At 43.6% G+C, this 17,344-nt stretch overlaps 1 protein-coding gene across 21 annotated transcripts in view; it reads right to left on the bottom strand.

The window, feature by feature from the left end:
• MYO3B (myosin IIIB) overlaps nucleotides 1-17,344 on the bottom strand; it is a 523,310-nt gene that overhangs the window by 268,910 nt on the left and 237,056 nt on the right. For 19 of the 21 annotated variants that reach the window (XM_053283475.1, XM_053283469.1, XM_053283482.1 and 16 more), the window contains 5 exons: nucleotides 15,121-15,237; nucleotides 14,436-14,540; nucleotides 4,211-4,294; nucleotides 2,588-2,790; nucleotides 1,085-1,183 (listed from right to left, as the gene is read on the bottom strand). In XM_053283475.1, coding sequence (XP_053139450.1) covers nucleotides 1,085-1,183; nucleotides 2,588-2,790; nucleotides 4,211-4,294; nucleotides 14,436-14,540; nucleotides 15,121-15,237 — 608 coding nt within the window. Of the gene's footprint in view, nucleotides 1-1,084; nucleotides 1,184-2,587; nucleotides 2,791-4,210; nucleotides 4,295-11,552; nucleotides 11,602-14,435; nucleotides 14,541-15,120; nucleotides 15,238-17,344 lie in introns of those variants that run through there. The other 2 variants (XM_053283489.1, XM_053283490.1) reach the window with 2 other exon arrangements.

Genomic DNA, 17,344 nt, shown 5'->3' with positions numbered 1-17,344 from the left:
AAAACGGTTGGGGGATAGGCAACACCTGCCATCCCCCTTCCTCAAGAAACTTGGTAGAGGGTAAATATAGCATTTCTGAAGGACTCTTTCCTTCCTCATACAGAAGTGAATGGCTACCATTCATTTCTACGGAAGAAGACAGACACTGTATTCAGGGACATTGTTGTAATGAGATGAAAAATCTGTCTTATTCCTCTGAGACTGCATAGCACAGTCTCTTCCAAGGAAGATCTCACAGAGGGTTCACACACATCTCTATGTGCAAAGAGCACATAGATGCATTTTATCTTCGCTTCCCAAGGTCTTTGAAAAATACAGGCTCTCTCTCCATCCCTAATCATTATGACCATCAACTTACTAACTGTCCCAGTGATGCTATTTTCAAAGAGTGGGGTTTATAATGATAAAATTAAACAAGCTTTATGCTATGTTAATTTCTGAAATAATAATGTACAGATTTAAAATAATTCATTTGGGTTTGCTTGCATAAAGTTAATACAAACCATTAACTCTGAAATCACCTGATTCCAAAAACAGATGAAATTCAGGAGACTGAGTGGGGTGGGGGATGCATATGCTTTTATTTTTTATTTGTGTAGTTAAACCAAGGCTGCATTCTCACCATGAAGAGGAGCATGATTAACCAGAATTGCCAAGCCTCGCACACTCCCACAGAGCATGATGTTAGAACCCAGAATTTCCAGGCAATGCTGGTGAAACCTCTGCAGTTAAACAGCATTTAAACGGGATCGATAATCAGGATTGAGGTTATCAATACCAGTTAAATGTTATTTAACTGGGATTGCCCAGAAGTTCCAGGTTCTCACATCACACTCCACAGGAGTGCATAAGGCTTGGCAATCCCAGTTAACTCTTTAACCGCATCCTCCTCATCGTGATAACATGGCCAATATATAAATAACAGAATTACTTCTTGTCCATCCACTTTTGTACTTGAGCGGATTACAAAGGATCCTTAAGAGTTGGGGAAGGATTAAGAGAGATTCTAAAGCATCTCACTGAAAGCAAGAACTAATCAATAGCCAATTACAGCTCGCATTTAAAACAACTTAGTAATAGTTACCTAGGAGGCTTTTTCTCAGGAAGTTTATATTCAAAGAGCTTCTTCTGATGGAAAAGGCCAGCATAAATATAATAAAATATATGAAAGTTTTTCTCCCCTCTGTTAAAGGAAAAAAAATATCAATAAAGCATAGAGATCTCACTTCATCATAAGCTCTGACCCTGAGTGTACAGAAGAGGTTCAGGGAGCACAACAAAAACAGCCCAGCTGACAATCATAATTACAGGTGGCCTTCGTTATTCGCGGGGATTCTGTTCCTGCCAATTTCTGCAGATAATGAAACCATGAATAAAGAGACCTTAACCCTATGGTGATTGGGGTGGGGTGGGGTTTAAGTTCCTTGAGCTTAAAAAACCCACTAAAAAGCAGAGAGGGGCAGAAATAAGGTATAAAAGCACAGTTCTCCAGGTTTCCAAGAATGACCCCCAGGGTCAGGAGGCTCATTTCAGCCCCCCGGCAGGGGTCTTCTCATGTGTTGCTGCGGCGCAGCAATACACGATCCAAAAGATGGGGTTAGTGGAGCACTTGCTCTGCTAACCTTGGCTAAGGGGAGGGGAAATTTGGAGGGTTTGCTGCCGGGAGCCGTGTGGCTCCCGTGGCAGCAGACGATCAGCAAAAAGTGGGCAAGGCTCCCTTAGTTCGCTTTTTGCTGATCGTGAGAATCAATACAATGAAGAAATTTGCAAAACTCAGGCCTAAGATGAACAGAACAAAAACTTGCGGGGGGGGGGAGGAGAGAAGAGAGAAAACCTCCTCTGCGCCATCCCTGTAACTCAAGCACTACAAATGCTAGTAATAGGTCCACTTTGTCTTCGACACATTTTTAAAGCCTCAAAAACCGCACAAACACACATGTCTTGGCTATGAAACTATGAAACATAGACTATGAAACATAGGTTCAAGAAATGTACCATAGGAATATCCCCATGATATACTGCGATTGCAAAATTACATGCCATAATCCTACCCTGTATACAAGGGGCAGTGTATGTAATAACAGAAATTTCATTGAAAGGTCTTCTACTTTCCCCCCTTTCTTTTCTGCTGTTGAGGAGTAATTGTCAATAGCTTTTAAAAACACCCCTCCATATTAAATGATATATAGGTAGCCCTTGTTATCTGCAGATAATGAAACAGTGGATAACGAAACTGGAGTCAACGTGAATTGGGGGGTTAGGTTCCTTAAAGTTACAAAAGGGCTTAAAGTTTTTTTTAAAAGAGGCAGAAATAAGTGAAATAAAGTACTTTATCATGCTCTCCAGGCCTTCAGCTGTCCCACAATGCCCCCCAATACCCCCAATTCCATGAAAAATTGCAGGATCTTTTTTTAAGAGCAACAAAATGGCTCTGTGCTGCAAAATGGAACCATGGATAGATAAATTTTGCCTATTTAAAAAAAGTGGATAAAAAGGTTGGATCTACATTGCTCGACCGCAGATATGCAAAACTCTGGGTGCTGGGACAGCAGATTACAAGGGCCACCTTAGTCCAACTTATACCTACACAGCTTGCTTTATGACTCTGGATTTTTCTAGCAGATATTCAGAAATTTTGGCTCCCATTACAGCTCCTGTGGGTGTAAACATCATTTCCAGGTATTTTCCAAAACGACTAGAGTTGTCATTGATGGCAGTGCAGGCATTCCCAAAGGCTTCAACCAGAGGGTTCACTTGTAGAATCTTCTCCCGTAAAGCACGATTATTCGCCTTCACAGAACATATCAGAAGAAATTCCCCAGTGAATACGGTTGCTTCATAAGGGTCCAAATCCTCAAAACTCAAGCAAGGCTCCACTAAATAGACCCTCAGACTGACTCAGTGTAAGGCAACTCCTTAGGACCTCATATGCAAAAGGGTGTTATAATACTGGATGGAAGTGGTGGCTACTATAGATATTATGGGAAGTGTGTTTCTCCTTTTCAGCTCTTCACCTGTCATCTCTCACCTGTCATCTCTCACTTCCATGTGGAAAACATTAGGGGATCGTGAGGGAGAGAGACCTGCAGAGGAGAGATGCTCCCTCCCAGTGGGAATCTCTTGGGTGGATGTGATTTTCTCTTCCCTTAATTTTTATCTGTGCCGTGTAGGAGGCACTGGTAGAGAAATGGCGACAATGAGCAGAAAAAGTGGAGAGAGCTAGTAGAAGAACAGGAAGGGGACAATGCACATCTGTACCAAAGACAGTATAGCAATGCAAAGGTGAAGACAGAGAGAAAGCCCTGATTCCATTGCCTGCCTGTCTCCCCTCTTTATGCAAAATGCACAGTGATCCAAAAACTGTGCCTAAGCATCTTCTGTGCAGAGGGGGAGAAAGGTTTGAGGGGGCTCTGAGACAAAAGTTGAAGGTGGCCACCCTGCCTGCCTTTGCTACCTGATTCCCCATACTTGCCTTTGCTGCCCACCTTTTTCCTGCCTGCCTTCACTGCCCATCTTGTGCCTACTTAGATGGCTGCATTCTGGTCGAGCTGATGCAGCCTGATGACATCACCAAGCCAGAGCAACTGCACTGGCTTGGTGAGGAAGGGCTGCCCTGATGCCGGCTTGAACAGACCTGCCTTAAAGGGACTACCTGTCCTCACTGGGATTGGGACAGCTCTGCCTCACCCAACAGCTGCGGCTGCACCAGCTTGGTGACATCAGACAGCAACAGGTGCAAGTTGGGGCTGAGCACCAGTGTAGGGGGAGCAGAGGAGGCAGCAGGCAGACCCTCGACACCCGTGGCCCCCAGACGCTCACCCTGCCACTCAATAGTAGCTATGCCTCTGCTTCATGTGCCACCGCAAGCAGTGCTGGCATTAGGAGTTGGCATCAGGGCTCAAGACACTCAGGAGGGCTCACTGCAGATCCCTGAGGCCACTTCTGTGCCTACAGCCTTCATGAAACTCTCTCATGGCCCATCCAAGTACGAGGAAGAAGCTCATGGAGGGCAGTTTGCCAAAGCGACTGCAGCCCTGACTGCAAAGAATTCTAGAGATGCTGCTTTACTGGTAGCCCCACCAATATTGCCACCCCCAGGCAAACACTCACGCTGCTTATACATTCCGGCCAGACCCATGAGCAGAAACGCATAGAATAAACAGTAGTTTGCAATGGAGCCACTCTTTGCTACATGACAAGTAAAAGGTACCTTTCCCAGGAAGGTCAAATGCTGCACAATGAGATGGGCACTTTCAGTCTTCCCAGCGCCGCTTTCTCCACTGATGATAATGCACTGACACACAAAACAGAGCTGTAGATGCATGGCTTACAACTTGGGTGATAAACTCTACTCTCTATTTACATGAACTTTTACAGTAGACTGTAAAGACAACTGAACATTTAAAATTTGACAGGCTTTGTAGAATTCAGCGAACTGTGCACCACTTTGTATAATCAAGGTAAGCCACAAATGCATAAACCCAAATCATAGAAAGCACTCGTGGGTTAAGCAAGAAACTTTCATAGCTCACAATGATATTCATGGAGAAATACGATGTGTTAGTAGGAACAGCTAAGAGTATAGCCAAGCTTAAAAATATTTATACAAAAAACCCCTAATACAAAAAATACACTTATTTCTGCATAACCGCGTCATATAGCCAAACCAAGAGAAAAGTAATCAAACTATGAAGAATGCTAGAGCTGGCATTATTTTATGGTGATAAACAACTGTTCTTTATCAATGTGTTCATGACTTTGATGCTAGAGATTCACATTGCTTATAAAATGTTGCAACAAGAGTGGTTTTGCCATGTGCACTGAAACCCTTCAAGATCTGGATCTAGCCATTCCAGGTTTAAAAAAATGGTGTGCATTATTGGGGAAGAGAGCCAAACAAATGCAGCTGAATGTTTCTGGTGATCCCACTCAAGTGAATGACACCCAGTTAACAAGGAACAAGTCACTAGAGCTGACAAAATGGGGACTCTTGTTGCTTCTGGTTGTCTTGGAAGCAACTTTTGTCAGGCTACTGCTATGGAGCATTATTTTTATACAACTTGCCATCTCTGTAGGTTACTGCACTGTGACTTGAGTCAACTAGGCCTGAATCATGGAGAATACTTTCATTAACTGGGCAAAGAGACACCTTTTAGAAGTGGTCATTCTCTTTATTTGGCAGGGAGAGAGCAACTAGCCCTTTCCACCCCCAGGACAGTGCTCCTCCAGTGACTGTTGCTTGTGTCCATCTTATGTTTCTTTTTAGAATGTGAGCCCTTTGGGGACAGGGCCCTTTGAGGACAGGGATCCATCTCATTCATTCATTCATTCTTTCTTTCTCTATGTAAACTGCTTTGGAAACTTTTGTTAAAAAGTGATATATAAATATTTATAGTAATAGTAAACATTCACTTACAGTGCAATTCTATGCATATTTTTGTGGAAGAAACTCCTGGTGGCTGACCTACTGTGCAGAGAACTGCCCATCCAAGAAAGATGTGTGCCCACTATTTCCAAGCCAGCGTCCATGCAGCTTCTGAAGGTGGAGGCCACTTTGTGCCCTCAAAGATGTACATTATTGCTGGTGTGAGAATGGGCTCTCGGCTGGCGTGGCGGCAGCAACATTACACTCATTACAAATGGCATTAAATGACATTACAAATGGCAGCTCATTTAGGCTGTAATCCTAAACACACCACTAGGAAGTAAATTCCATTCCATACAGTGGCTGACATACTATGCAGCGAGCTACCCATCTCCTTCTTGGATGGGTAGCTCGCTGCACAGTATGTCAGCCACTGTATGCAATGCAATTTACTTCCTAGTGGTGTGTTTAGGATTACAACCTAAATGAGTTGCCATGGTCAAAAATAGCAACCATGCTGTTTTGGGGAATGGTAAAATTAGCTCTCTGCTTCCTCTGTGTAATATGTAGTAGAATTTAATTCCTGCTGTGATGTCATGATGTTCTGCATTTCTCTACCCACTACAGCAGCAGCAGCAGCCAATGATATGGCATGGAGGCAGAGAAATGCAAAACATTCTCACTATGCAAGGTACTATGCAATATTAATGGGGGCAGGGAGCTAAATGTATGAATGCTGTTTTGGGCAGCAGCCACATTTTTAGTGTAATGTGTCCATCTTGGGCCTAATTGAGTGTTTTAGGACAACCACCTTCAGTGGCATTTCTTTGCTGTGCTGCTTTTGAAAAATCTGGTCCTCCTAAACAGTCACCATGGCTAATACAATCCAGTATCCTCATGTACCACATAGTCTTTCCTTCTCCATTCACTTTTCAGCTTGGGTTCATAGTTTTGTTTTGTCTCATTGGGTTTTAAAAAATGTTTTAAAATAATATTCTAAACATTCATTCACTCTGGATTATTGCACATCACGCTGCAGACTATGCAAGGAAAGCATTTACAAATAAAAAAGCATCATCATCTGTTATAGCATACAGTCATCTCTGTGTGTAGGATTTCATGTGAAAAAGTAGTGCAAGATTGCAATCTTCAGAATAGTGGGACTCCAGTTTCTGCAGCACTGTATTCCATTTTCATTAAAATCATTGCCATATAATTGGATTTGTGTCCTCATTACATTTGTATTAGAACTATCCTGATTATGTTTTACCATGAAAATGAGTGATTACAGAGTTAATGACTCTTATTTTCTGTGACTTATGGTCACAGAGCCTGGAACTTCCTGGACTTCTCCCTAATTCCAGCACAGAATACCTGAGCCAAAGGGTTATTCCCTCTGTAGCATGTAGATAATTGATCCCCTCTGTAAATTGATCCCCTCTGTAGCATGTAGATAAAGTACTACATCATACATATGCTCTGAAAACTGAGAGCACGCTACAGCTTTAACAGAGCCATCCCCTCTCCCTAGAACTATAGCTCACACCAGTATAGAGGAGGTACTTGTTGTCCCACGTGGCCCATGCATCATCATTCAGGTCCTATATAATGTAACGATAGATCCCCTTGCACATCACAAGCTACAGAAGAGGCAGGACACATTTGCTAGAGCAGGGATGCTGACAGTTGCTCATGAACCAGTGATGGGACCAGTGATGGCAGCACCAGCTGTCTTTTTGCACCACCACTGGGTACATTGAGGCCAATATGAGGAGATGTTGCACATACAAAGGCTTTTAATGTTCCAGTGAAGTACTTTGACAGGAGCTCATAAGATGGGAAATCTTCATGTGCAGAAAGCCTTCCGAGGTCCCTCTGAAACCAGCTCATGAATTAGGAATAGCTTTCAGAGGAGGGGTGTGTGAGCCTGCTGTTCGGCCAGCTCAGTTCAGATCCAGACCAGATTCGAACCGACCTGGCCCAGTCTGGGCTCAGCCAAATCGAGTCCAGTCCGGTTTGGCCATTGAGCTAGGTTAGGCCAGCTTGGAGGTAATACTTGTAAAGGGGAATCTGGGAATAATCCAGATCCCGTAATGGATATGAGGGAATCTTGCTAGGATAGGAAGCTTATTTGCTCTGTTCTCTTAATTGCAGTTTCTTCGCCATGTCACATACCAGTAAATGGCACGGTTAAACCCTAATCCCTAACCCTAGCCAGAGGGCAATCAGCTTCTAGTCTAGTCAATTTCAGTCATAAGAAACATTTAGTATTTCTTTTAGGGGTGTGCAATTCGGGATTTCGGGTGATTCGGCTCGGACCCGAACCGAATCACCCCTGTTCTGTTTTGTGCCCGAATCTGGGTCACCCGAATCACCCTTGATTCGGTTCGGATTCGGATTTAATCTGAATCTGAATCCGAATCGATTCAGGGGGGTAAAAAGGGGCCCAGGGGCAAATTTTGGGGTGGGGTGGTAGTGCCCAATGGGTAGAGTCTACCACCCCAATTTCGGGGGGATTGGGCAAAATCCTGATTTTTGGTGAATTTTTAAAGTTTTAGTGACTTTGGGGCAGTTCGGGGGCATAGCATGGGATCTGGGCAAAAGGAGTGGGGTGGGGTGGTAGTGCCTAATGGGTGCAGGCTACCACCCCAATTTCAGGGGGATTGGGCCAAGGGCTGATTTTTGGTAAATTTCTGAAAATTTCATGTCTTTGGGGCAGATTGGGGCATATTGGGGCAGAAAGTGGGGCCTGGGGCAGAATAGTGGGGTGGGGTGGTAGTGCCTCATGGGTTCAGGCTACCACCCCAATTTCAGGGGGTTTGGACAAAGGGCTGATTTTTTGAGAATTTTTGAAGTTTTAGTGACTTTGGGGCAGTTTGGGGGCAGAAAGTGGATCTGCCCCAAAATAGTGGGGGTGGGGTGGTAGTGCCTCATGGGTGGAGGCTACCACCCCAATTTCAGGGGGATTGGGTTAGGGTTAGGGTGAGTTGATAGTGGGGTGACTGAGGTGTGAATTCTCATTCTATCATAGCAAATGAGATATTTTTCAATTAAACAACTCTCATGACCCCACTTTCACTTTTTCACACTTTCCTTTACTATGAATAATATGAGGAAGTAATCAATTTAGCACACTTCACCTTATGAAGACAAACCTCATAAAAATAAATTCACCAGAATTCCCCCCTCTGCCCAATCACTCTTAAATTGGGGATGGGTGGTAGCCTCCACCCATTAGGCACTATTTACCAGCCCACCCCACTCCTTTGGGGCAGATCCACTTTCTGCCCCCAATCTGCCCCAAAGACACCCAAACTTCAAAAATTCTCAAAAAATCAGCCCTCTGCCCAATCCCCCTGAAATGGGGGTGGTAGCCTCCACCCATGAGGCACTACCACCCCACCCCACTATTTTGGGGCAGATCCACTTTCTGCCCCCAAACTGCCCCAAAGTCACTAAAACTTCAAAAATTCTCAAAAAATCAGCCCTTTGTCCAAACCCCCTGAAATTGGGGTGGTAGCCTGAACCCATGAGGCACTACCACCCCACCCCACTATTCTGCCCCAGGCCCCACTTTCTGCCCCAATATGCCCCAATCTGCCCCAAAGACATGAAATTTTCAGAAATTTACCAAAAATCAGCCCTTGGCCCAATCCCCCTGAAATTGGGGTGGTAGCCTGCACCCATTAGGCACTACCACCCCACCCCACTCCTTTTGCCCAGATCCCATGCTATGCCCCCGAACTGCCCCAAAGTCACTAAAACTTTAAAAATTCACCAAAAATCAACCGTGAACCGAATCACCCGAATTTTTCGTGCCCGAAATTCGGGTGATTCGGCTCGTGCCCGAAAAATATCGGGGGACATCGGGGGTGATTCGGTTCAGCCCCGAATCACCCGAAATTGTTCGTTTCGGGCACAGATTGTTCTGTGCCCAAAATTTTTTGCACATCCCTAATTTCTTTTCTTGTTAAAGGATTATGTGTGCGCTTGTGTGGACATGTACCTGTCTTCTCACATACTAAAGCAGATGATAGTAAAGAATCATAATGCAACCACCAGAAGATTTAGGGTCAATGCATGCCACTGTCTCCCTGACTGAATCCCTTCTCTGCCTTCTCTATGGCTGCCCCAGGGCTTTGGAATGCACTCCATGTCAAAATAAGAGCTTCTCCGTCTCTGATTGCTTTTGAAAAGATCCCTAGGACACATTTGTTTTCTCAGGCTTTTAATTATAACTCATTTTAAACTGTTGAATTGTTTTATTCTGTGAAATTGTTTTAACTGTTTTATTCTCGAAATTATTTTAATTGTTTCTATTATGTGAAAGTGTTTTAATTGTTTTTATTCTGTTTTTATACTGTATAGTGGATTATATGCTCTCTCTCTCTCTCTCTCATTAAAATGCAGCATATAAATATGAATAAATAAATAAACAAACAAACAAAAGCAAAGATTAGAAAATATTGAAAATAGTCCACAAATCAGTTCAAGCAAGGTGGACAGGTGATATGGGCACTGTCCAACAGGTTCCCAGGACATACACTGCAAGGAGCGAGCTTCAACATTACCAGGTATTCCTTGAAGGGTACCTGATGATCCACTGCTCCTGGATGATCCACTGCTGCATCAGGCAGCTCAGAGCTCCGGAGGCTGTGATGATGTGTCCCAGCCCCAGTGTATCCCACAATGCAATCTTTGCCACTTCTTTATCTTGGCCTCCTACTATGTTCTTATATTGTGATGCACTGTTGCCTATAAATCCCTTTCTGCATCCTTTATTGATACATTCCAGTGTACACCACACAACATTAATCCTTTTGCTTTGATGACCCTCTATTAGAAGTTGTCTGAATACATTTTGTGTTACTTCACATAATGGTATGTGGTCACTCTTTATTCTTTGTTTGATGCTCATGCCATCAAGTAAACAAGCAGAACATTGTGGAATAATTTCAGCAGGTTGTGCTACTTTCTCCAGCTCAGTAGCTAAAGCTGACTTCATTGTTTTCCTCAGTGTTCATCACATGTTGAACTGGCCCAAGTGGCATTTTTCTTAGACAAATTATGACTCTGTGCAATCAAAACTATCCTGTCAGCTTTAAGAATAGCTTATTTTCCCTTAGCTAGAGCTTGCACACTTTTGTGAAAGGTTGAAAAAGATTTCAGTTGCAACTTGGAAATCCTGTCATTCCATTTGTGTGAGGGGCTCTCTGACAATCTTTCTGACTTAAACTTGCGTAAAGCCCCTCTTCCAATTTCTTGGGTGTAAGAGATCACTTACAACTTCTGGTGGTGCAAGTTGACATGCATATATTCTTCAGAGTCTCACCTTCTGCCTGTGTGTCCCTATTAATTGTTTCTTAGATCCATTGGCAACCTTCCAAATGTATTATGGTGTCCAAACTAAGTAGAGAATCCACAAGTACTTATGCATTTCTGGATGGTTTTTACAACTTGTGTTGCTGCACCCCATGATTGTATTGCCGGCTTTTAAATACTGTTGTCCAACAGGCAGACCCACCATCCTTACTGGCCTGGGTGTCTCGGCAGCTGTCAAGGCAGGGACAAGGCCAGAGCCAGCAGAGGGACGAGTGGCGTGGCCTGCCAGGAGCAAGACCGTGTGGCAGCAACTGTGGGGAGCTCCCTCCAGGGCCAGCACTTTGGTAGTGAAGCGCCTCCAGATGACCTCAACAAGGCGCCTCGCAGGGAAGAGAGGGAGTGAGAGTGGGTGGAGGGAGGAATGGGCTGGGAAGCAGCTGAAGGGAATGTGGATCAGAGGGGCTTAATAAATCAGGGCAGATGCCCAATTAAGGTGGGGTGAGGGTTGTGTGAGCTGCCAGCAAGAATTTACGGCCAGTATGGCCAATGATGAGGGGCAGTTGGAAGGCGAGTGGTGGAGGCCTCCGATGAGAGACTGCCACAGTGACCCCAAGGAGCCCAGAGGAGGAAGAACCAGGTGAGCAACAACCCCCTCCCCTCAAACACTCTGAGGCCCTGCCATCAGGAGGAATGGGTCTGGAGGTAACAGCATTGTGACAATGGTGTTTAGTGATCTCTCTGCCAAAATTCCTGATACAAGGCAGACGTCTCAAGGCCACCATTTGCAAAGCACTTGCCTATAATACTTAAGATAACTCAGGTTGTGTGAAATCTCCCTGATCTCAATCTTCAACATACCTTTAAACTGCTCTGTGTGCTTCCAGGCTACTTCGGCTTTAGCGTGATTTGCTTAACTGAGGACAAGTACGGTAGTATAGACACAATGCATCCTTAATTTGGACAGCTTGACACAGCACTGCATGCTATCGATATTGCAGGAGCAATATCGTAGGAAGGTATCCTACATTAGTATCACATAGACATCACTTCCCCCCTGAATATTAAAGCCAGTCCAGCCAATGGTCTGGGGTAAGGTGTTCAACAGTTTGTAACAGGATCTATATTAGGTTACTACAGAAACCTGGCCACATAACAGAATCAGAGTCACCATCTGCAGCTGTCAATAAAGAAAGCTGTGGCTTTTGTCCAGTGTCATATGAGGGAAGAAGGAAGGGCTGCCATGCCAGACTCCTCCACTTAATTTATTTTATTAATTTATCCTATTTATATACCGCCTGATGTATGCAACTCTAGGCGGTGTATTTTGCAAATTATTAATGACCTTGGAGCTGCTTGTTATAGCAGTAGCAATAGCACTTACATTTATATACCGCTTTATAGCCGGAGCTCTCTAAGCGGTTTACAATGATTTAGCATATTGCCCCCAACATTCTGGGTACTCATTTTACCGACCTCGGAAGGATGGAAGGCTGAGTCAACCTTGAGCCCCTGGTCGGGATCGAACTTGTAACCTTCTGCTTACAGGGCGGCAGTTTTACCACTGCGCCACCAGGGGCTATAGGCCTGTTATAGGCCTATAGTTCTTGGCTGTACAGCTATTCTGTGTACTCTGTGTGTAATGCCAGCCCCACTGAGCATTTCTTCTTGTCTCTTAATGCTGTTGAATACAAGGCATGTTGGAATACATGGGTAAATGCTATCCAGAAGTACAATGCTACTCTAAGCAACTGTAGACCATTTCTGAATAGTTAAAGCAGTATCAATTTCCAGAAGTTTTGAGGAAGACACACTGACCCAGTCGATTCCAGATTTGTATTAACTGCACATTCCCTGTCAACAACTTCATAGGTATGGGTAAAACGCTTCACTTTTATATCTACTGTGGCTTTAATATTAGTAAAGTGCTAGTAATTACCTTTAAAGCCCTAATCTGCCTAGGACTGGGTTACCTGAGAGAGCACCTTCTTCTGCATGATCCCCATTGCATATTAAGGTCATTGAGAGAGGTCCATCTCCAGATGCCGCCAGCTTGTCTGGTGGTGACTCAGGAATGGACCTTCTCTGTAGTCACTCTTGGGCTATGGAGTGTGCTCCCTATAGATGTATGTGATCTTAACATCTTTACCAGCCTTTAAAAGAGCCCTTAAGGTACATTTTTTTAGCCAAGCATTTAGTAATCTTTGAATGTTTTAAATTGTTTTAACAGTTTGTCTTATTTTGGTTTTGTTGTATTTATTTTTGTGAACCGCCTAGAGTCTTTGGAGTCAGGCAGTATATAAATTAAACAAATAATAAAATAAATAAAGTCATGAGGCAGATGATGGCAATTATTTTTTTTATTAGCTAAGAGAACCTTACTTGAAAACTTTGCAGTTTTCTACAAAATTCTACAGATATATTATGATTTCTGAGCATTTTTTGTAGATTAATGTTTCCAAAATACTAATAAAACTATGGGTATTGCCATGGGAAAACTTTAATTTCCATTTTAGCTGCCAGTCTGTTACTTCAGAAAGAAAATGGATTTATTAGGATTAGTATTTATTAGGATTAGCTTGGATTAGTAAACTTGATTGGCCACCATATAGTCACTGTTGCTTATATTTAGGGATGTGCAGAACGTTTGGAGCAAAAACATTCTGACTCAAAATGGGCCATTTCAAGAGTTTTGAGTTCGAATCAGAGCCCCCACGAGCACAGCGCCCCCACCCCGGGCATTTTGTGCCAAGCCTGCCCAGCCTACGGGCCGCTTCTGGCCTCTGTGGATGTGTGGCAGATCTTTGCATGTTCAGCACCACCATGCAAATGGCTGCGACACGTCCTCAGAGGACAGAATAGCTCTGTAGGTGGGGCAGGCTTGGCGCAAGATGCCAGACAGGGTACTGCTGCTCACAAGGGCTCACAGGTGCGAGCAGTAACCAGGTAATGACTTTTAAAGGTACCGCCCACCGCCCCATGCCAGGAATCCCAAATGGTGCACGAAACACTTGAAACATTCCAAGCTCATTCCGTTGGAACAACTGGCTCAACTGGTTGTTCTGATGGGAGAGACGAAAGTTTGGGGCGGTAGACCAATTTGACAAATAAATAAATAAATAAATAAATAAATAAATAAATAAATAAATAAATAACGTTCCAGGCATTTGTGTTCCATTCTGAGATCAGAATGAAACATAAATCCCATTCTGTGCACATCCCTACTTATTATGCATTTTAAAGCTTTTTTTATTTTTAGAAAATAAGCTGGCTTTTTGGGTTGAAAACTACTAGGGGTGTGCAGAACCAATCTGCCTGCCTATCAAGGTGCCGAAGATCATCTGCGGGGAGATAAGCATTTTAAGGTTTCCTCTCCACTCTCCTTCAAGCCCTTTCTCTGCAATTGTGAGAAAGGGCTCACTATATATTCTATAGAAAGCTGCAGGTAATCCCGGCTCTCTGATAAGTATGCCCATATAATACAAACATTTCCAGTCATGTGTCTGTTGCATTCACACGCTACATGTTTAGGTGTACTTAAAAAAAAACCCCTTGAATGTAGTACAAACCTAAAACAAACAGACCTTGTGAAGTAGTGTTAAGACATTCATGATCTGATTTTTTTTGCTGTGCAAAAGTACACAAAGCCCTACACAGAATGTTAGACAAGGATTAGTTAATATTAAATTGAAAAAAATTCAGCATCACCCGTTGACAATACTTTGTATCAAAGAGGTGAATATTTTCATACCTGGTCTTTGTTAAAAGTAACCATGCCTTGGTAAGCAGCGTCTGCAGAGGCAAATATGTGGGGTGGGTTTGAGGAACGCTTCACACCATGGTAAAGCTTGGAAAACTAAACAAGAAAACACAGCTGTCAAAGCAAAATATGTATGCCACAGAAATAGAGATTTTCCCCAGAAGAATTTAAAAGAGATAGGTCAACATCCAGACTAACCCTCTGCCAACATGCCAGGGTTTTCACTGCATGGCGGGGGCGGGGGGGGGGGGCGGGCGGGCATGATTTTCAATTATCCCTTCCTCCTCTTTGCAGCTGCCCGTGAATCCCAAAACTATTTCCCTGAGGGCTGCCAGAGAGAAGGGGAGATTGCCAAAAATCTCCCTTTCCTCACAGAAGGGTAGTCTGGATGTCAGTCATAGAAAACATACACCCTGCTTTTAAAGTTTTTTGTTTTCAGTAACCCTTGTAAAATACTTCACAGCAGGCTCAAAACTAAAAGGAAGGGCTTGGGTAGATAAGAATCCCATGACAGAGGAAGCATTGGTACATCTGAACTTCTCTTCAGAAATGCAAATCCTTTGTTGGGGGGGAAAATGCTGTCTCAATTTTTTTCTTTAAGTAAGTGAAATAAAATGACACAATCATTCAATAGGTAGCAAATATTTTTAAAATCATGCTTCTGGCTCCCTCTTACCTGTGGAGAATATATGCTGAGATTTTGAAAGGGGTTTAAGGCTATTAAGATATCTCCAACATAAGTATAAATTTGTAAGTCTGCATAGCGCTTCTGCAACTGATGAATAATTGTATCCTGGAAAGATTAGAAGTTTTATAGTTTAGCAGTATTTGGGCAGATAGGAAACTCATTGTAAGTACATCAAATGCATGAAGCAATAAGTGATAATCTTAAATGTTATTTGTCACTTACATCAAATATTGACTTCATCATTTCAAGCCATTGTTTTCATAATCTCATATCTCTCCCTAAGATACATCTATAACAATACCAAGTTAAAAGCAATAAGCCTGTCTATTAAGTTTCAGTTATTATGTGAGATGAAGAAATAAATTGTAGATGTTCATCTCTAAATATGCACTGGGAATAGAAAGACATGATGAAAATACATTTAACTTCCTTGGGTTTTTTGTTTGGTTTTTTTAACTTGCTACACAATAACCATAATGCTAAGCTAAATGGCTTGTTATAAACAAAAAGACATTCAATGATTTTGCTTACTAATGTGGCTTTTTACCTAGAGTTCAAATCTAGCCAAAGGGAAGTGCTTTCACATGTCATTAATTACGACCAATCACCCACTGAAAGCAGTGGGTTGTATCCAAAGGAAGTTAGTCATGATGAAGTCTCATTGAAATTAATGGGACTTGAGTGAGTCATAATTAACTTGATTCATTTATTTTAATGGTACTTAGTCATGACTAACTTTATTTGGGTACAACTCATTGTCATATACATGTGTTTAACATTGGCTGAATGGAGCCTACTTTCTTCTCAAATAAAATAATGAAAATTGAATACAGGGAAACCTTGTCATCCGTGGATTCATTATCTGCGGATTCATGTATCCATGGGTGGGGAAAAGACACCTGACCTTGACATATGTGGGGAAAAGTGGGGGGGGGCATGTTGATCTCACATATCTACGGGCTGGGGGTGGCCAGAAATGACCACAAAGGTCATTTCCAGTTGCCATTTTAAACCTCCCAAAAAGGCAATTTTCAGGTGATTTGAGAGCACAGAACGATTCTGGGGCACAGAACGATTTGGAGGGGGAGCAGAAAAGCATGCTAAGGAGCTCCCCACCCCTGGAATTTGGCTGATCTTTGGCCATTTTTGAGCAATTTCTGGCTGACCAGGAACCTAACCTCCGTGATCCCATTGATTTTAATGCCTCGATATTCGTGGTTCAGATATCCATGGCTGCATCCAGGAACTGAACCCCCGTGAATATCAAGGTCCTCATGAATATGTATACACATACATAGAAACATGGGAAGCTGCTGTATACTGAGTCAGACCATTGGTCTGTCTAGCTCAGTATTGTCTACACAGACTGGCAGCGGCTTCTCCAAGGTTGCAGGCAGGAATATCTCTCTCAGCCCTATCTTGGAGAAGCCAGAGAGGGAACTTGAAACCTTCTACTCTTCCCAGAGTGGCTCCATCCCTTGAGGGGAATATCTTACAGTGCTCACATGTGGTCTCCCATTCAAATGCAACTAGGGTGGACCTGCTTAGCTAGGGGGACAAGTCATGCTTGCTACCACAAGACAGCTCTCCTTTTTACATACATATACCCAATCTTTACTGAGATGAAAGGAGAATAAAATATTAAAATAAAGTTATCCCAGAGTTATCCCAAGTGCTTGCCTTATATGGGTGTTAATGAATTGTGCCGTCGAGTGGGTGTCGACTCCTAGTGATCAAATTCCTTGTGATTTTCTTGGTAGAATACAGGAGTGGCTTACCAGTGCCTCCTCCTGCACAGTATGAGAAGCCTTTCAGCACCATCCTATATCACTGCTGCCCAATATAGGTGACTTCAAAGATATATTTACTAGGCACAGTCTGGAAAGCACACTGGTGGGGATTTGAACTAACAGCCTCTTGCACTCTAGGCAAGCTGCTTCCCCATCTATATATATATTTCTCCTGGGTGTGCCCAGGAGAAATGCGTCCCGGCAGCCCAGCTGATTGGCTGGGCTGCAGGGGCGCCTGATTGGTCCTGGCGGCACAACCCAGGAGAACCAGCGGGCCAGGAGTGTGGGCGGCCATGGTGGCCGCGGAGCCGAGGTGGCGGGCCCAGCCAGGCGAGGCGGCAGTGGGCCCAGGCGGAGCCGAGCCGGCGGCTTGCGGGCCCGGCCCGGCCGCGGAGGCAAGGCAGCGGGCCATGCGGCAGCGG

Source organism: Hemicordylus capensis, chromosome 1 (genome assembly GCF_027244095.1).
Source record: "Hemicordylus capensis ecotype Gifberg chromosome 1, rHemCap1.1.pri, whole genome shotgun sequence".
In the NCBI taxonomy this organism is placed as follows: domain Eukaryota; kingdom Metazoa; phylum Chordata; class Lepidosauria; order Squamata; family Cordylidae; genus Hemicordylus; species Hemicordylus capensis.
This window is presented reverse-complemented; position numbering and strand designations above follow the sequence as displayed.